Source organism: Malania oleifera, chromosome 7 (genome assembly GCF_029873635.1).
Source record: "Malania oleifera isolate guangnan ecotype guangnan chromosome 7, ASM2987363v1, whole genome shotgun sequence".
NCBI classification, from domain to species: Eukaryota; Viridiplantae; Streptophyta; class Magnoliopsida; order Santalales; family Ximeniaceae; genus Malania; species Malania oleifera.
Window position 1 is genome coordinate 17,575,389 of NC_080423.1, and position 20,177 is coordinate 17,595,565.

A 20,177-nucleotide genomic window follows, 5' to 3' on the forward strand; every position below is an offset into this window, starting at 1 on the left:
GAAAAAACCTATAAATACCTCTTTGATTAATGAAAAAAACATGATAGAGAAAACACAAGAAAATAGAGAAATCAGATAAAATTTGAAATTCATCTTGTGCTGAAATTCTCTTGAAGTTCTTCTTTGTTCACATCTTTTGCTCGAGAGGAATTCTACAATTTTGGTAAATTGAAAATATCAAAGTTCGGTTCCGGGTTACAATTCCATTTCTCTTTTAAACGAACCATTGGTGACTTCTAAAAACTTTAGAGCTTCATATATTCTAATTTGTTTTGTTTTTTTGAAGTACAATTTACATCTCAATTTGTACAACTTGCTCTAAATTTTAAGAGTATTTCTTTGTACGCAGAATTTATATTATATTCTTGTAGATTTTGACGATTCCAGGTTTTCTAGATCGTTGGCTAGGCGAGAGATTATCGCTTAGAGAGGTGCTGCTCTAGCCTTCTGAAGGAGTGTGTAAAAGTATTGTTCCGCCCGGTAAAGGAATAGGTTTAGTGAATCCTTTGGTGGTTTTTCCAAAGGCGAGGACGTAGGCTGTGTTGAAGACGAACCTCGTAAAATCCTATGTCTCACTCTCTCTTTCCCTTACTCTTTATTTTTAGCATATTTGTATTGCGTGGATGGTTTAAATTTAAAATCATATACACTACGTATATTTAGAAATCAAACAAACTTAAAGATTAATTTTGATTTGAGTTGCGGAAACTGAAACGGAGTACGTTGGTTAAACCATACTTTGCGGAAACCATATGGGAGTACGTTACTTGGTTAAAACACCCAAAGAAAATTAACTAATAGTTTACTTGAATTCTGAATTTTGGGAAGAGTGTGGATGTGTGGTTGTAAATCATATAAAAGAAGCAAATTTATTTTAACAAGCATATCATTCAACTACAGGGCTTGATTCATATTTATAAGGTATACATAAACAAACAACCGTCCTAATTTCTTACTACAATATATCTTAATTTTGGTTTGGTTGTTTGCTTTCAAATTATGTTTGATTAGTTTGGATAGTGTGGTTGATTGAAAGGTTGTTTGATGATTTAGTTGTTTAAGTGCTTGTGTTGTTGATTGTATAAAAGAAACCAAGTTATTGTGTGTTTGACAAATTAAACAAACAAGTAAAAGAATTGGTTAGACAATAAAAGAAGTTAAGTATTCTTAAAAGGAATTAAAAAGAAAGTTTTTAAATTCCCAATTCACCCCCCTCTTGGGAAGCTATCCTAATTTCAATTGGTATTAGAGCCCAGTTATAGCAAAACCTAATACGTAGCTATATAAAGATCTAAATGGCACAAATAGGAGTAGCTCCCTTTGGTGAGGGTCAATCCTCAACTAGGCCACCTATTTTTTTGTGGAATAAATTACACCTTCTGGACGCAACGAATGAGAATCTATCTTCGAACAATGGACTGAAAGGCATGGAACGTTGTAAAAAATGGAAATCTAATCCCCACTAAACTAGTTGATGGAAAAGAGGTACCTAAAGAAGATAAAGAACTAAACTCAGATTATAAAATGTTGCAAATTAACTCAAGTGCAATAAACGCATTATATTGTGCACTTGATGCAAATGAATTCAACAGAGTAATGGCATATAAAACTGCCAAAGAGATTTGGGATAAATTAGAAGTAACCTATGAAAGCACAGTAGATGTTAGGGAAAGTAGAATCGATATGTTAACCAGTGAATATGAAGCCTTTAGAATGAACTCTGACGAGAGTATAACAAGCATGTACACTAGGTTCACTCATATCATAAATTCACTTAGTGCCTTAGGAAAAACTTATTCCACCCATGAGATGATCCGTAAAATTCTAAGAGCACTCCCACCTATTTGGGAGTCTATAGTTCTTTAGATGAACTCATAGGATCTCTTCTAACCTATGAAATGATGTTGAAAGAAAGAAGCACTGAAAACAAAAATAAGAAGTCTATAATTCTAAAAGCTTTGAAAGAATATTCAAGTGAGGAAGATAATGAATCTAGTGAATAAGAAGACGATGACTTAACTCTAATAACTAAAAGGCTTGAAAAATTCTTAAGAAGAAACAAAAAATTCACTAGAAAATTTAATGGATCAAAAGCTGGAAAAGGAGAAAGCAATAAAAAGGAATACAAAAATAAAAATGATCCTCCCACTTGCTATCATTGTAAAAAGGTCGGGCATATCAAACTGGAATGCCCACAACTCAATAAGGACAAGAAGAAGAAGAAGCCTGCAATGAAAGCAACTTGGGATGACACTAGTTCGAGTGAATTGGAAAGTGAACCAAGTGATCGAGAAATAGCAAACATGTGCTTCATAGCGCATAATGAAGAGGTAAACTCTTATTATTCCCCTCTGAAGATTTGTGTAATGAATCTTGTAGTAATTTGTGTGAAAGTATGTCCTCTTACAAAGAACTTCAAAATGAATTACTCTTTCTACATAACAAGTTTATTAAAGTCTCAAAAAGGAACATTAGCTTGAAACAAAAAAACGAGGCACTTAAAAATCAACTTGAATCTGCAAAACATGTTGAAAAAGAAAAAGACTTAAAAATTGAAGAACTTGAGAAGAAAATAGATAATTTATCTCAAAAACTAGCTAAGTCTCAAGAGAATAAAGATAGCAAGAAAATGCAAGAAATGAATGGTCTCAAAAACCAAATTCTAGAGAAAGAAAAGGTCATCTACAACTTTACTAGAGGAAAGGATAATTTTGAAAAGATGGTAGGACAACAAAGGATGGCAAACAACAAAGAAGGAATTGGATATAATGGAGACTCAAACAAAAGAAAGAAAAACTTGTATATGGGATATTTTGTAAATCAATCTAAATATTATGCAAATACTTCATCAACACATATTCATGAGCACACCACTTGCCACATGTGAAAAAAGAAAGGACACATAATGTTTAATTGTCCACTTAAGAAAAAGTATACTAAAGTAAAAATGAGTGGAAGATAAATACTAAAAATAGGCAAAATTTAAAGAAAATTAAGAAGGTTTGGGTTCCAAAAGTAACAACTTGAATCATTTCTTGTAGGTTTGCTTTAGGACCACTCCGTCTAAGGATAAATGGTACTTGGACAACGGATGTTCAAGGCATATGACACGAGATAAATCTAATTTTACCTCTCTCACTCCAAAGGATGGAGGATTTGTAACCTTCAGTGACAATGCAAAAGGCAAGATCATCGGAATAGGTAAAATAGGTAAAGACCCTTCATTTTCTATAGATGATGTCTTGTTAGTAGATGGTCTAAAGCATAATTTACTAAGTATTAGTCAACTTAGCGACAAAGGATGTGAAATAATTTTTAAGAGAGACAAATGCATAATACGAGATTCTTAGAATCAAAAAATGTTATTCACAGCACTTAAAATGAACAATGTTTATTGCATAAATTTCGATAGTTTAATCTCTCAAGACATAACTTGCCTAGCAGCCATGAGTGAAAATAGTTGGCTTTGGCATAGGAGGTTAGGACATGCTAGCATGGGTCTTATATCCAAACTCTCCAAAAAGAATTTAGTTAAAGGCTTGCCTAAAACAAAATTTGTCAAAGATAAAGTGTGTGATACTTTTCAATTAAGAAAACAAACCAAGAAAAGTTTAAAAAAAAATAAACATATATCAACTAGTAGTCCCCTAGAACTCATACACTTAGACTTGTTTAGTCCTACTAGAACCCAAAGTTTAGGAGGAAAACAATATGCCTTTGTAATTGTTGATGATTACTCAAGATACACATGGGTGTTGTTCCTAACTAACAAAGAAGAAGCTTGCAACTCATTAATCACTTTATGTAAGAAGCTTCAAAATGACAAAAGGGTATTATGTCTCAAATATTAGAAGTGACCAAGGAAGAGAATTTAAGAATCAAAATGTTGAAAATTTTTGTAATGAATATGGCATAAATCACAACTTTTCGGCGCCTAGAACCCCACAACAAAATTGAGTTGTGGAAAGGAAAAATAGAACCCTCCAAGAAATGGGCAAGGACCATGCTTAATGAAAATGACCTACCCAAATATTTTTGGGCCGAAGCTGTAAATACAGCTAACTATATAATTAATAGGGTCTCCATTAGATCAAACCTAAACAAAACACCCTATGAATTGTGGAAAGGAAGAAGGCCTAACATAAAGTACTTTCATGCTTTTGGATGTAAGTGTTTCGTCCTAAATAACAAAGACAACTTAGAAAAATTTGATGCCAAATCGAATGAAGGTATTTTCCTAGGATACTCCACAAATAGTAAAGCCTATAGAGTCTACAACAAAAGAACTCTAACCATAGTAGAATCAATTCACGTAGACTTTGATGAATCTGGCCCTCTTTCAATAAAGGTTAAAAATGAATAAAAAGATGACGTATTCAAAAAGGAGGATGAGATAGAAATCAAGGAAGAAAATGAAATAATCAAAGAAAAGTCAAAAGATGAACTCATAGAAAATATGGAATTTCCAAAAGAATGGAAATATAAGAAAGATCACCCTCAAGAACAAATTATAGGTGAACCATCTAGAGGTGTGACTACTAGATCTTCACTAAAGAACCTTTGCAATCATTATGCATTCCTATCCCAAAATGAACCTAAAAATATTGAAGAAGCCCTTAAGGATGACTCCTGGATAGTTGCAATGCGAGAAGAATTAAACCAATTTGAAAGAAGTCAAGTATGGAAATTAATACCCAAATCGGAAAATCATTCGATCATAGGAACTAAATGGGTCTTTAGAAATAAAAAGGATGAAAATGGTATAATCACTAGAAATAAAGCTATACTTGTAGCAAAGGGGTACAATCAAAAAGAAGAAATAGACTATGATGAAACATTTTTCCCTGTAGTTAGAATGGAAGCTATTAGAATGTTGTTAGTCTATGCTTCCTATACAAAGAGTTTAAGTTATACCAAATGGATGTCAAAAGTGCATTCTTGAATGGATATATCAATGAAGAGGCATATGTTGAACAACCCCCTGGTTTTGAGAATATTGAAAATCCTAACCATGTATTTAGACTAACTAAGGCTTTGTATGGACTTAAACAGACCCCTAGGGCTTGGTACGAAAGACTTAGTGCATTTCTAATTGAGAAGGGATTTTTAAGAGGAAAAATTGATAGCACCTTGTTCATTAAAAATAAGGAAAATAATATACTTTTAGTTCAAATTTACGTTGATGATATAATATTTGGTGCTACAAATGAACATCTATGTAAAGAATTTGCAAAATGTATGGAAGAAGAATTTGAAATGAGCTTAATGGGAGAATTAAACTATTTTCTTGGACTGCAAATTAAACAAGCAAAAAATGGGACTTTTATAAGTCAAACAAAATATATAAAAAATATGATACAAAAATTTGGTATAGAAAATAGTAAATCCATAGGCACACCTATGAGTACCTCCATCAGCCTAGACAAAGATGAAAAGGGAAAATCCATAGACACAAAGCACTATAGAAGCATGATTGGAAGTCTATTATATCTAACAGTCAGTAGACCCGATATAATGTTTAGTGTGTGTATGTGTGCACGTTTTCAATCGGCACCTAAGGAATCACACCAAATTGCCGTTAAAAGAATCCTAAGATACTTAATAGGCACAATGGACTTAGGACTATGGTATCCTAAAGACACTGGTTTTGAAATGATCAGTTATTTAGATGCGGACTATGCCGGTTATAAGATAGATAGAAAAAGTACAAGTGGCACATGTCACTTCTTAGGAAGATCTTTAGTTTCTTGGTTTTCTAAGAAACAAAATTTCGTGGCTTTGTCAACTGTTGAGGCCGAATATGTAGCAACTGGTAGTTGTTGTGCACAAACTCTTTACATGAAACAACAATTAAGAGATTTCAATTTAAACTACACAACTGTACCAATTAAGTCTGATAACATGAGTGCGATTAACATATCTAAAAATCCTATTTCACACTCAAGAACAAAGCACATTGACATAAGACACCACTTCCTAAGAGATTATGTTCAAAAAGAAGACATAAATCTAGAATTCATCAATACAAATGACCGATGGGCTGATATCTTTACTAAACCACTCTCAGAAGATAGATTTATAACCATAAGAAGATAACTTGGTCTACTACATAGTAGAGAAGTAAACTAAAAGGAACCAGACTTAAAGAAATATCTACAATCTCTAGGATCACCTAGGGTTGTCTCTTTTAAGTAATAAAAATTTGTTCTGGCATGTACTTTGATGTGTAGTATAATTCAACACTGAGTTTGAATTGCTTTCCTTGTTGCTTGTAAAATAGACTCATGATATGTGATATGCAACATGCTACATGTGGATGTTTGAAAAAAAAATATTGGCATCTTGAAATTGGTATTTTGAAAATCTAAGCATAAAGTTATTTTTTAAATATCTTGACCATGTATGCTTATGATCACATGAAAGAATGAAAAATTAGAATCTATGAGAAGTGCATGATAAATTTCAATATGAATAACTAAGATGTATATTGGTATCCATGAATATATCACTTGATCTTTAAGCAATACAACATGATTATGAGCATTGGTAATATTGTCTTAATCTTGGTATTTGAATGATGCATTATGTATGACAAATTTTTTTAAGTTTTTTTCACAAATATAAATGTTGAGCACCATATGCATGATTGAAAATTCTAAGATGTCACAACACATATGAAATAAGAATGCCTAATATGAAATATGATATTGAATTTTGGCATTATTGAGAAGTGTGTGATCATATGTTTTTTTAAATGTTTACCCTTTTTGATTGATGTCAAAAGGGGGAGTAGTATTTGGAGCAAAAATTTTGGCTTGATTGAGAGCGTGATATTGAATGTTGAGCATGTTGAACATGATGGTATTTGTGCATGTTGAGCACGATAAGAATGAAAAATTAGACAATGAGCATGTTTGATCTTGAATCTATAAATTGTTAAAATAATGCTTATTGTAAGGGAGAGTAGAATAATGCTAGTTGTAAGGGGGATATTTTTTATGCTTATTCATATTTTTTGCTCCTCATTTGTCATCATAAAAAAGGGGGAGATTGGTGACCTGACTAGGCTTTCAATCCTATTTTGATGATAACAAAATGAATGATGTTTTAACATATGATATTAAGTGATGTATTTTAGGTAAAAGAACTCTCAAGGTTAATAGGTTGAAGCTCAATATTAATCTAGTGAAAGCTCCTCAGAATGTTGAAGGCAATGAATGACAAATGAAGAAGTTTAAGGCAAGCAAACCCAAAGTCAAAAGTGAACCTCAAAAGACTGAAGGAGGCTGAAGAATTTAAAAAGACCATAATTAGAAGAACTGTTGTAAGTACTTCAAAGCCAAATGTTAGTTAGATATGTGAAGCTCTCATAAGTCAAAAGAAACTAAGAAACACCTTATTAAAAGAGTTTAAAATATATTTTTTCTTTTTTTCATTTTGAAGCTCATTAGACAAAGAGACTTAGAGACTTTAGTTTAAGTCTTAGAACACATTTTTCGAGGTTAAACAAGTTAATATTCCAAGATTAATTAAGTAAAGAAGAGTTTAATTCAACAATTTAATTAAATGAGGAAATTGTTCTTTGGAAAATAGAAGAATGTCAGTTGTAAGGGGGAGATTTTTTATACTTATTCATATTTTTTGCTCATCATTTGTCATCATCAAAAAGGGAAAGATTGTTGACCTAACTAGGCTTTTCAATCCTATTTTGATGATAACAAAATGAATGATGCTTTAACATATGATATTAAGTGATGTGTTTTACGTAAAAGAACTCTCAAGTTTGATAGGTTGAAGCTCAATGTTAATATAGTGAAAGATCCTCAGAATGTTGAAAGCAATGAATGACAAATGAAGAAGTTTAAGGGCAAGCAAACCCAAAGTCAAAAGTGAACCTCAAAAGACTGAAGGAGGCTGAAGAATTTAAGAAGACCATAATTAGAAGAACTGTTGTAAGTACTTCAAAGTCAAATGCTAGTTAGATATGTGAAGCTCTCATAAGTCAAAAGAAACTAAGAAACATCTTGTTAAAAGAGCTTAAAATATGTTTTTTCTTTTTTTCATTTTGAAGCTCATTAGGCAAAGAGACTTAGAGACTTTAGTTTAAGTCTTAAAACACATTTTTCAAGGTTAAACAAGTTAATATTCCAAGATTAATTAAGCAAAGAAGAGTTTAATTCAACAATTTAATTAAAGGAGGAAATTGTTCTCTGAAAAAATTTTGAATTTCAAAATTAGTTCAATAATTTAATTAAATGAGGAAATTGTTCTTTGAAAAAATTTTGAATTTCAAAGTTAATTCAATAATTTAATGCTACCTAATTAAATGAGGAAATTGTTAATTGGAAAAATTTTGAATTTTAAAATTAATTCAATAATTTAATTAAATGAGGATATTGTTCTTTGAAAAAATTTTAAATTTCAAAATCAATTCAATAATTTATTGCTACCTAATTAAATGGGAAAATTGTTTTTTGAAAAATTTTGAATTTTAAAATTATTTCAATAATTTAATGCTACCTAATTTAATGAGGACATTATTCTTTGAAAATGCCTATAAATACCTCTTTGAGTAATGAAAAAAACATGATAGAGAAAACACAAGAAAAGTGAGAAATCAGATAAAATTTGAAATTCATCTTGTACTGAAATTCTCCTAAAGTTCTTCTTTGCTCACATCTTTTGCTCGAAAGGAATTCTACAATTTTGGTAGATTGAAAATATCAAAGCTCGGTTCCGGGTTGCAATTTCATTTCTCTTTTAAACGAACCATTTGTGACTTCTAAAAACTTTAGAACTTCATATATTCTAATTTGTTTTGTTTTTTTGAAGTACAATTTACATCTCAATTTGTACAACCTGCTCTAAATTTTGAGAGTATTTTTTTGTACGCAGAATTTATATTATATTCTTGTAGACTGTGACGATTCCAGGTTTTCTGGATCGTTCATTAGGCAAGGGATTATCACTTAGAGAGGTGCTACTCTAGCCTTCTAAAGGAGTGTATGAAGGTATTGTTCCGCCTGGTAAAGAAACAGGTTTAATGAATCCTTTGCTAGTTTTTCCAAAGGCGATGACGTAGGCTATATTGAAGTCGAACCTCGTAAAATCCTGTGTCTCACTCTCTCTTTTCCTTACTTTTTATTTTCAGCATATTTGTATTGCGTGGATGGTTTAAATTTGAAATCATATACACTATGTATATTCGGAAATCAAACAAACTTAAAGTTTAATTTTGATTTGGGTTGCGGAAACCGAAAGGGAGTACGTTGGTTAAATCATACTTTGCGGAAACCATATGGGAGTACGTTACTTGGTTAAAACACCCAAAGAAAATTAACTAATAGTTTACTTGAATTCTGAATTTTGGGAAGAATGTGGATGTGTGGTTGTAAATCATATAAAAGAAGCAAATTTATTTTAACAAACATATCATTCAACTATAGGGCTTGATTCATATTTATAAGATATACATAAACAAACAACCGTCCTAATTTCTTACTACTGTATATCTTAATTTTGGTTTGGTTGTTTGCTTTCAAATTGTGTTTGATTAGTTTGGATAGTGTGGTTGATTGAAAGGTTGTTTGATGATTTAGTTGTTTAAGTGCTTGTGTTGTTGATTGTATAAAAGAAATCAAGTTATTGTGTGTTTGACAAATTAAACAAACAAGTAAAAGAATTGGTCAAACAATAAAAGAATATAAGTATTCTTAAAAGGAATTAAAAAGAAAGTTTTTAAATTTCCAACTCACCCCCCTCTTGGGAACCTATCCTAATTTCATTACCTACTCAAGAAATGAGCCACCAAACACAACAAGTATGAACTTGGTCTTGGTCAAATTAGGTTAATCTAGATCCTTGGGTTGATTCAGATTTGGGTGACCCAAAAACAAAACTGGCTTCTTTGCCCGTTCATCTAAAATGAACAACCATATCTTAATTGAGGCCAAATCCATGAATCTCAATTCTAACATTGTTCATTTTAGATAATCATGTTCACAATTTTCACTTACAAATGCTAAAACCAAATCAATCCTTGGGCTTCTATATTTTTCGGTTCACACTACAATCACTAGAATATGTATTCATGCTTAGCTAATAAAATTTACTAAAGCATGCACAATAATCTGCAACCCATATTCATTCCATCAACTACCCAATTAAACCAATCTTGCCCTAGGATTCAGATACCTAACTATAACACAAACCAAACCTAGAATACTCATGTTGAGCATTAAACCAAACTAGAGCTCATAGACTAAGACATACAGGGGTAGGAAAGACAAATGTTTACCTCTGATCTTCTACTCCTCTAGTCCTCTCTACCAACTGGGTTTCCTCTACTTCTTCTCCAAACTCCTTCTTTAGTCCTCAGTCGCAGCACCATTCTCTCTTACTCTCTATTCTTACTTTTTACTTCTCTATATCCTTTACTCTCTTCTCTTTTTTTGCTACCCAAGTGGCTCCTCCAATCTACAGTTCTCAATCCCATTGTCTTCTCTCTGCCTCTTTATTTATAGGCCAAAAAAAAAAATGGAAAGCACGCTTCTGATTTCCTTCTTTCATTTGTCAATTCCTCTCTTCTTTCATTTCCAATCTACAATTCTCAACTAGATGAGAGTTGCAATGTAAGGAAAGAACTTAGAGGGCATCTGTAATTTAACTAAAAATTTTACCAAAATTCAAAAAAAAAAAAAATTATTTATAAAATTTGATAAATTTTTAAAAACTTCTCAAAATTATTTTAATATTTAAAATTTAATATTTGTTTCGCTATATAAGGCTTGGATAAGGTGTCTATAATAAGTGGCATGACTCCGCATGGTAGGACTCTTAACTTGATTTTGTATAAGAGATCGGCCAAGACAATCCTGAACTTACGTAGAATAACGTATGATTGCCATGCATATTGTACCATGTCACTTTCTTCTACACCTCTCACAACAATTTTGAGATTAATTATAATAATTATTATTAAATAAGAATAAGTACTCATGCGCATTACAAGTGATTGCATATGAATAATATTATAATATTGTATAAATATGTTATAATTCCATGAATTTTAGATATGTTTTAGTGCAAACTAATAATACTATTATAATCTAATTTAAAATAAATTATGCAAAATATTAAAATCTAATATTTATTTAATGTAATAGAGATAAAATTTTAATGCAAGTCTAACTATTTTTATTTTGTACACAAATCTCAATATATGAATTCTTGCTTTGAAAATATTAATAAATTTATTGCAATGTCTAAATTGTGATTTTCTCCTACAATAAATATAATAATTTTTTTCTTCCTTAATGATCAATTAATGAGTTTTTTTTAATTCAAATAAAATTATAATTTATTAGTTGGAGGTACTTCGAGGTTTATAATTTATTTCTAATATTTTTAGAAATTATATTATTATTTATCAAATCGATGTTAGATATTTCACAATAATTTTAGAAGACATCAAACGAATTTAACTATTATACTTTGGGACGAGTCTAATTGATGTTTTCTTAATATCATTATATTTGTTTTTTATCAAAAATATTTTTTAGGTTCAAATCTTAGCCAATTTTAAATTATATTTTTAACATAACTTTAAATAAGATTTTAAACATAACTTTATCTTATTTTTCTTGAATTTAATTTTTTTTCTTTTTAGAAATGCGTTGTCTTACTTCTAAAAGATATAATACCTTTTTTCATTAAATAGTTTACACTATTCATACTTTTATATACGACATATACCAAAACTGACTAGTTCATTTTGTTTTTTTTTTTTTTCCTTTACAAATAGATAAAGTTTCTTTAAATTCAAATTTTAAATTATCCAAAATAAACTTTATAAATCTATTTTATTTTATTTTATTTGAATTTACTTCCTTTTAGGAATTTTATAGAGAAAAATACACCTTTTTTCACAAAATTATTTATTAGACTCGTACTTTTATTAATTTATATCATATTATTTTATTTTTTAACTAGATGAAAAATTTTCTTTTATGTTCAAACAATAACTTCTCGACATTGCAAATGTAATTTCATTGAATTTTGCTTTAATTTTCTTTCTGTATATAATACAAAATTTCTTTTAGAAAAATTTGGCTATACTTTCAAAAGATAAAAATGTGCACAAAATATTTACAGTATTTATACTTCTATATATAGCATAAAAATTTGTTTGCTTTACAACTATTTGATCTTAGTTTTAAAAGATTATGATATTTTTATCCGTAAAATAATTTATAATGTTCATACTTCTATATATTTTATAGAAATTTATTTGTTTTATTTTTAAAAAATTTAAAATATTTTTATTTTTACACATAGTATAGATTTGATTCAGAGAGAGAAAATATAATGCAAAAATAATTTTTATTCTTTCCTTTTCTATGTAAAATCTTAAATTTAAATGGAACAATAAATTATTATTATAATAATAAAATATTTCAACATCCTATTCCTACAAAAGCAAGGGTGAAATTCACTCTAGAATAACCTAGGATTGCCATGCCCATTTTAACCATGACACTTTCCCAGCATCACCCACAACAATATTGAAGCTAATCATACAAGCCATGCCCAAGAATTCAAAGAAAACACAATAAATACATTATTATTATTATTATTATTACTCGATCACTCTAGTCACCGTCGCGTTACTTTGAATACTATGGTGCGGCACCAACTCCGAAGGTGAAAGCTGCCCATACCCATTGGCGTACCCCTCGTAATTCAATGCTTCAAGGGGGAATCGAACTTGTGACATTGGGATCACCAGAGTCAAAAGTCGCCCTTACGACATAAGCTGGCAATATTTATTATTTATGAAATAGTAATAAGGTCATCCAACGGCTAGAATATATAGGGCAATCCATCAAAAGATTATTGTGTTAATAAACGAAGAGATGATGGCAATATTATGGGGGTGTTTGGAATTTGAGAAATGGTGGGTAGAAGTGGGGTTTTGGGGTTGGGTCCGGGAAGCATAGAAAAGCTCATTTGCAAAAGGAGATGAGAAAGGCGAGAAGCTTTTTTTCTGCAAAAGTCAAACGAGGCCTCTTTCATCAATCATAATCATACCCCTTCACCGCCGATACAGAGAGAGAGAGAGAGAGAGAGATAGAGATTTGCACCCAAGATTCATCATCATTGCTTTTGATATTTCTTTTTAGCTGCTCAAAAGAAACCCTACCTCCCACATAATTTTAATTTCACCTACAAAATGTAAATGGTGCATACACGTATCCCTCTCTTTTTTCTTTCACTTTTTCTCTTTTTAAATCCCTTTTTCCCTAAAAAAAAATTCAATAAATGATATATAATTTTTACTTACTTTTTTATTTTTATTTCAAAATTTAATATATCTTGGTTTTGCCTCTAATTCCTGCACGGTAGGTGAGTGTTCTAATTTTTATGCACCTTAAAAAATACGTATGTGAGTAGCCCAGCTGGGTTGCTCAAGCGATAAGAGCGATCTGTGACTTTGGTGACCTTAAGGTTATGGGTTTGATTTTTTCGTGAAATTTTATCCCGATAAATTATTAGGGGTGCGTCAATAGGCCAGCTGCTTTTACTCCCCAAGTTTAGTACTGCACCATAGTGTCCAAAGTGGCATGATAGTGACTGGAGTCCTCGAATTATCAAAAATAAAATAAAAAAACTAACACATGTGAGTAATGAAAGAAAGATTATTATTTACATAAAAGTATTCTAATACACTAATGACGCCTACGCGTATGTAATAAATAGTGTATATGATTAGAATTTTTATGAATTCTATGTTTCTAAAATTTACATATGAAATCATAATGATGGTAATATTGTACGACATCCTATTTTTTCATTCTTCAAATATTTCATCCGTCGTTTGACCTTTTTATATTTTTTTTATTTAAAAAAAAAAAAAAAAAAAGTGGACGCGTGGTATAGTTATTGTTTGACCTTAACCAGTCCATTAAATTATGAGAAAATAAAATTTACGCTTCTTCAAATTACGAGTTTGATAACACAAAAATATTTTGAGATTGCCATTAAGCATCATTATTTTCTGTTTTTATTGATTTATAAACTGTGCTTGACACCAAAAGTTTAACGACTATACCTCACCCCTCGCTCACACATCCCTCGCCATTTTCTCTTTTCTTTTCATCTTTTCATATATTCATATATATGTCAGAATATGGGATGAAATTTTTTAAAGGTTTGACAGCACAAGGACAAGGAGAGAGGGGCAGAAGGAATTTTGATGAAAGGGAAAAGTGGTTAGTGATGTGTTTGGTTTACAGGAATATTTGGTTACTTTATTTTCTTTTCTTTTCCTATCAAATGTAATTCCCTTTGTCTGTCTCTCCTAGAAGTTTGAGAGAAACCCTCGTCCTTCTCACCTCTACCCTCCTCATTCTCATCATATATAGAGCTCGCAGCCCAACACCCATCAAGCAGATCCCTTCAAAAGCAATTCCCACACTCCCGATCCATCTCATCTCCCATTCACTTCCACACAGAGAAAGTGAAAAGAGTACAGAGAGAGAGAGAGAGAGAGAGAGAGAGAGAGAGAGAGAGAGAGAGAGAGAGAGAGATGTCATCAGCGACGTCGCAGGCCATGCTTAACCTGCAGGCAGCTGGGTTGCTGGAGGAGCAAGCTGAGATGGGTTTCTTCTCTTTCCCTCCCAATAACTTATTGGCCTTCCCTCCTTCTTTCGGCTGCCACCAAACCCTAAAAGCCTTCCCCATGAACGCACCTTCCTCTCTTCCAAACGATCAAGCCCTCCTCTCTTCTGCAACCCCAAAGCAAAAGCAAGATCACAGCTCTACTACTAGTACTACTACTACTACTACCACTACTTCCCATTTGGAAAGACCCCATCTCCTCTCCTTGCAAAGATCCTCAACTGCAAATCTATGGTAATCAAAGAAAGAAAGAAAAAGTTTTATATACATAGACTCTCCTTGTAGCTAGATTAATCTTTGTATGTATTTTAATTCATGCATGCACTGCTTTTGCTTGTTTAAGATTAATGAATGATTTTTTTTTAATTAATTTGTTGATCATCGATTCATCAGGGGGTGGGGGGAGGAGGTGAATGATATTCATGAGTGCTTGGGGAGTAGTAGGAGAGGAGGAGACCACATGCAGCTGGGGGTGTCTGCAATGAAGATGAAGAAGATAAAGGGAAGGAGGAAGGTGAGGGAGCCAAGGTTTTGCTTCAAGACCATGAGCGATGTGGATGTTCTTGATGATGGTTATAAGTGGAGGAAGTACGGCCAGAAAGTGGTCAAGAACACCCAGCATCCCAGGTAATTAATTAATTCATTACTTGCCAATTTCTTAATTTTCTACATCTTCAATTCAACTAATTAAGTTCTTTTATTTATTTAAATTAATTCCCCTTTAATTAATATAATGCATGCTTTTTTTTTTCTTTTGATCTGTTCTTTTTAAAATCTTGTTATTGATTGCATTGAATTTTATTAGCTGTTGAGCATACACTCACCCCTTTTGCATCTCTCTCTCTCCCTCTCTCTCCCCATTGGAGGCCTACTGGATTGGGCTACACAACTGGAGAATTAGGGTCAATATAGCCATCTTCTATCAAATACTCCTTCCAAATTCGTCCTTTCCAAATTCAAGCTAACAGAGTTGAGAGAGAGACAGCCATCTTCCATCACATATTCCTTTTTATCCCTTTTGACAGTTGAACCACGGGATTTGAGAGAGAGAGAAAGGGTCATCTTCCATCGCATGCTCCTTCTCACTCCTTTCGGAATTCGAACCAGAGAGTTTAGAGAGAGTCATCTTCTGTCACATACTCCTTTTTACTCTTTACCAAATTCGAACCAAGGAATTGAGAGAGAGCGAGCGTCATCTTTCATCACATACTCCTTTCCACAGCTCCTTCTGAAATTCAAACTGATACGGTACGAGTTGAGAGTCATCTTCCATCACATATTTCTTTTTACCATTTTTAAAATTCTAATAGGATCTTGCATGCTATTAGCATTGTTATGATTATGAGTTATTGGGGTGAGGGGGACAGCATGGTGCATGGGAATTTAGGGTAAAAACTAAATACAATTAAACACTAATCATAAGGACACAGAAATTATATTAAGGGAAATGTTGTGTAAAAAGATTGAACAATAATAATTAGTTTAAAAGAGAAATAATCATGATGAGAAATCAACAATGTGGGACAATTTGTAGGTTATGTGAAAAAGTAGATTAAAAATGCGAGGATGTTAAAAGTGGGTAGGCTAGCTAGATTCTACTGCGAACCCACAAGGGATCATGAATACAAAATCTTGGTATGGATATATGGTCATTTATTTGATTTTTATGCCACGAGAAATAAAGGGAAAAGTAGACAGAAGAAACAAACAAATAAATCTACAAAAAAAAAACACACACACACAAAATATAAGAAATTATTTTACAGCTTGGTCACATTAGCGACTACTTTCACATGGAGAAATGATTCAAGATACTTGATAGTGAAAAACTCTCTCTCTCTCTCTCTCTCTCTCTCTCTCTCTCTCTCTCTCTCTCTCTCTCTCTCTCTCTACTAAATATATAAATGTTAGGTGTCTTGGAGGTAACTGATCAATTTTACAGTCAGATCAATCCCTCTGGTATTAAGAAATATACATATATTTTTTATATTTTTTTTAAAAAAAAAACTTGCATTGGGCTAAAATATTGGTTGTGTGGGAGTGTGTGCCAACCTATGTGAATACCCCAACTGGAAAGTAATCAATGGGGGGACATGTGAACAAAAAATGATCAAGGCCACATGCACTGTATTTCCAAACATTGGCTGTAGACAGTATTACTTCAAATGTACACAGTAGCTCTTTGGCTTATGCATCATTCATCATTTTGACTAGCTAACTAGGGAAAGGGAACCCTGCTTTGAGCGTCATAGAGTCCATGCCAAAAAGCAGACCTTCTCAGTTCTTTCTATGGAATATAAATTTTCCTTGCCTGGCCTGGGAGTGTGTGTGTGCAGAATTATTGCATGGGTTTTTTCAATTCAATTCCTCAAGCCATGCATGCTCTTGTCCCCATCATAAGTCGTCTGTGGAGTAGAAATTCTATGAAGATTGTGTTTGGGAGTTTCAGATTTAAAATTGTGTGAATTTAAATCAAATTTAATATAATTTTGATTTACATATTGTCCAAATCCTAAGAGATTCAAACTCAAATTGGATGGGATGCAGGAGCTACTACAGATGCACGCAGGACAACTGTAGAGTAAAGAAGAGAGTGGAGAGACTGGCGGAGGATCCGAGGATGGTGATAACAACGTACGAAGGCAGACACATTCACTCTCCTTCCCACGACGATGTGCAGGATGACTCCCATTCACCTTCCCACCTCACTCAGTTTTTCTGGTAGATCCATCACATTAAAAAATTCACTCCCCGCCATATCTGTCTGTACATTAATTAATTTCAGTTTAACGTATGCTTCTATTGACTAGCTCCAGCTACCAAGATGACCTTTTATATATCTATCCTCCTTATTAGCTTCGTCCATCCATCCATCCATCCATCCACCTGAGCATGCATGCATGGTGTTGGTCATTAATTAATATGACATTATTGATGTAATATAATGTGCTTGTATTACGTAAATTGTAAATGGGGCCTTGTTTGTTTGGCCTCCCCTCATGAATTTTCCATAACAAAAATAATCACGAGTAATTTTGTCCCAATCCATCCACAGGCAACAGGAAATTAAACGAAGGTAAACAAGATTTGTGACTTGATTTTGGGAAATTACAATCATCATGATCGAGGATGAGCACAGGGACCTCTCCTTATATATATTTATATATATATATATATATATATATATATATATATATATATATATATATATCAATTTGAAGTGCATAAGCTACAATACAAAATATGGCGATTCAATGTCATAATGGATTAGTGCTTTTAAAGTATGACATCTCTTTTAATTCAGCTTTTATTAAATGGGTCATGGTACATAGTTCATTAAACATCAACATTCTTTTTGCTGAGGCTATGAATGTAACCTAATTTTATAAACATTCAATGAAAATATGAAATAAAAGCGCAAAATAAAATATGAGCAACATTCATATTTTTCAAAATGGTCTAAGCATCTACATAAAGAAACTTACTGAGGCTAAGATTGAAAGGTCTCCTAAATCAACAAATAGAGATTCAGTCAAAATGTCTCCAAGAGGTCTAAGCATCCATCTAAAATGCTAATTGAGACTAAGGTTGAAAGATTTCGAAATATAATGAAATGGGATTGGGTTGAAATGTTTCCAAAACGTATAAGCATTCATCCAAGATGCATGTATTTCAAAGAAACTAATTGAGATTAAGGTCGAAAGGTTTATAAACACAACAAAACAAAACAAAACAAAGTCAAAATGTCTCTATTCATCAATTTATAATATTACCATAAACAATATTTACATATTTATGCACAATATAATAAATGAGAATAAAATTTATCCATCCATCTATAATATTCTCAAGAATAATAAAATCATAACCCTCAAGGTGTGGTTCAGGTGGTAGTGCGGGCTGCGGGAGTGCCTTTCACGAGGTCAGGTGTTTAAACCCTCCCGGGTTCGTTTCCGCCCCTGGACTCCTGAATTTACCCTTCCTTTGTAATTGTGGGGTCAACTTCAAGGGGCGCGGGATTAGTCACGTGGACCGTAAAACGGACACATGGATACCCGGTGCGTAATTCAAAAAAAAAAAGAATAATAAAATCATCAAAATAAGGTTTGCAACTATGATAATGGCATATACTCTAATCACTAAGCCATAACATTAAAGTATTTAATTAAACTCATGAATTATATGCCCACGAAAATTTTAGGAGTTAAATGCTTAGTGGATCTACAATCATGTACATGCTTCTACCTATATATGTGCTCAATGTGAATTGAATAATTACGAAACTTCTTTGTAATAAATAATAATTAAAGTTCTATAGATCTTGAGCATGAACGTGTGGTGAAGTTCAAAAATGTCCTCACTTGATCATAAATCACAATGACATTAGGGTAAAGAGAAAAACCTTTCCTTATGTTTGTATACAATCCCAAGAAATCTTACCCATCATAGATTTCTTGTACATATAAGGCTCAAACTAATACAATCCCAATGTTTATGCATAAGGCTCGATAAAAAAGTATGGTAATCGCATGCCATAATGGGATTATATTATAATATTCCTAAAAATCTTACATCCCATTTAACCGAATTTTATAAAATGAATTATGCCAGTATATAAAATGTCATGTTGCCTCCTAATTAAATAACAATTTTTTTAAAGAAAGTAAGAAAGTAAATAAAGTAAATAATTAAGTAACATACGATTCCAAAACACTATGTTAGAAGTTCATCATCTTTTTTATTTCTTGAATAGAAAGGTTTTTCTCTTATAGAATACTAGTTGTAGCAGGAAGTATCTAACTTATATTGGCTACAAATTTATGAATAATCAAAATTCAATAAGAAATGATTGCAGATGCCGGAACTAAAAATATTTCCACCAAACCCTTGGTTAAAATCTTCAAAATCGCATGTCTATCATTAAAACATGAGAAAAAATATCAAACAATTGATAAAGGAATGTGGGATCTAAAAGGTATTTTTCGGATGGATAGTTGGGGTCTCGTTTCCGTTCGTCATTAGTTCAACTCTAGAGTTTCGCTTGGTGTGTTTTGTTTTGATTTTGGTTGTGTCTATGTGTTTATCTTCTATGTTAGTTATGTTTAGTTTTGTTGTCCTAGTTTGATTGGTTGCTAGTTTTGGGAGGATTCTTTTGTACTCTCCATTTTGTTTTATCTTGTAACCACGGTATTTCTCCGTCAAAAGTGAGGATATATTAATAAATAAATGGAGCTGCCGCCCTTTTTTTTTTTTTTTTTATAAAAAAAAAATTGATAATGGAATTTCTTGGATCCATAAAAACACAAATTTTAGAAAAATCATGAAAATTCAAAATGATAATATGCAAAATCTACCAATCTATTCATGTAATCACTATAAAAGTTATTCCTCATTTTCACGATGAAAAAAAAACCATTCAGAGAACCAATAACCTTTAAAAATTGAACCAAAATTAACAAAAAAACTCGCCTACAACCAAGTGGCTTGCTGTGTTAGTT

At 31.9% G+C, this 20,177-nt stretch overlaps 1 protein-coding gene across 1 annotated transcript; it reads left to right on the forward strand.

Moving 5' to 3' along the window:
- Positions 1–14,587: 14,587 nt before the first annotated feature.
- Positions 14,588–17,417, forward strand: LOC131160766 (probable WRKY transcription factor 13). Its single transcript, XM_058116649.1, has 3 exons — positions 14,588–14,913; positions 15,073–15,306; positions 17,227–17,417. The coding sequence occupies exons 1-3, from the start codon at positions 14,588–14,590 to the stop codon at positions 17,402–17,404; spliced, it is 738 nt and encodes a 245-aa protein (XP_057972632.1). The 3' UTR covers positions 17,405–17,417.
- Positions 17,418–20,177: the final 2,760 nt, after the last annotated feature.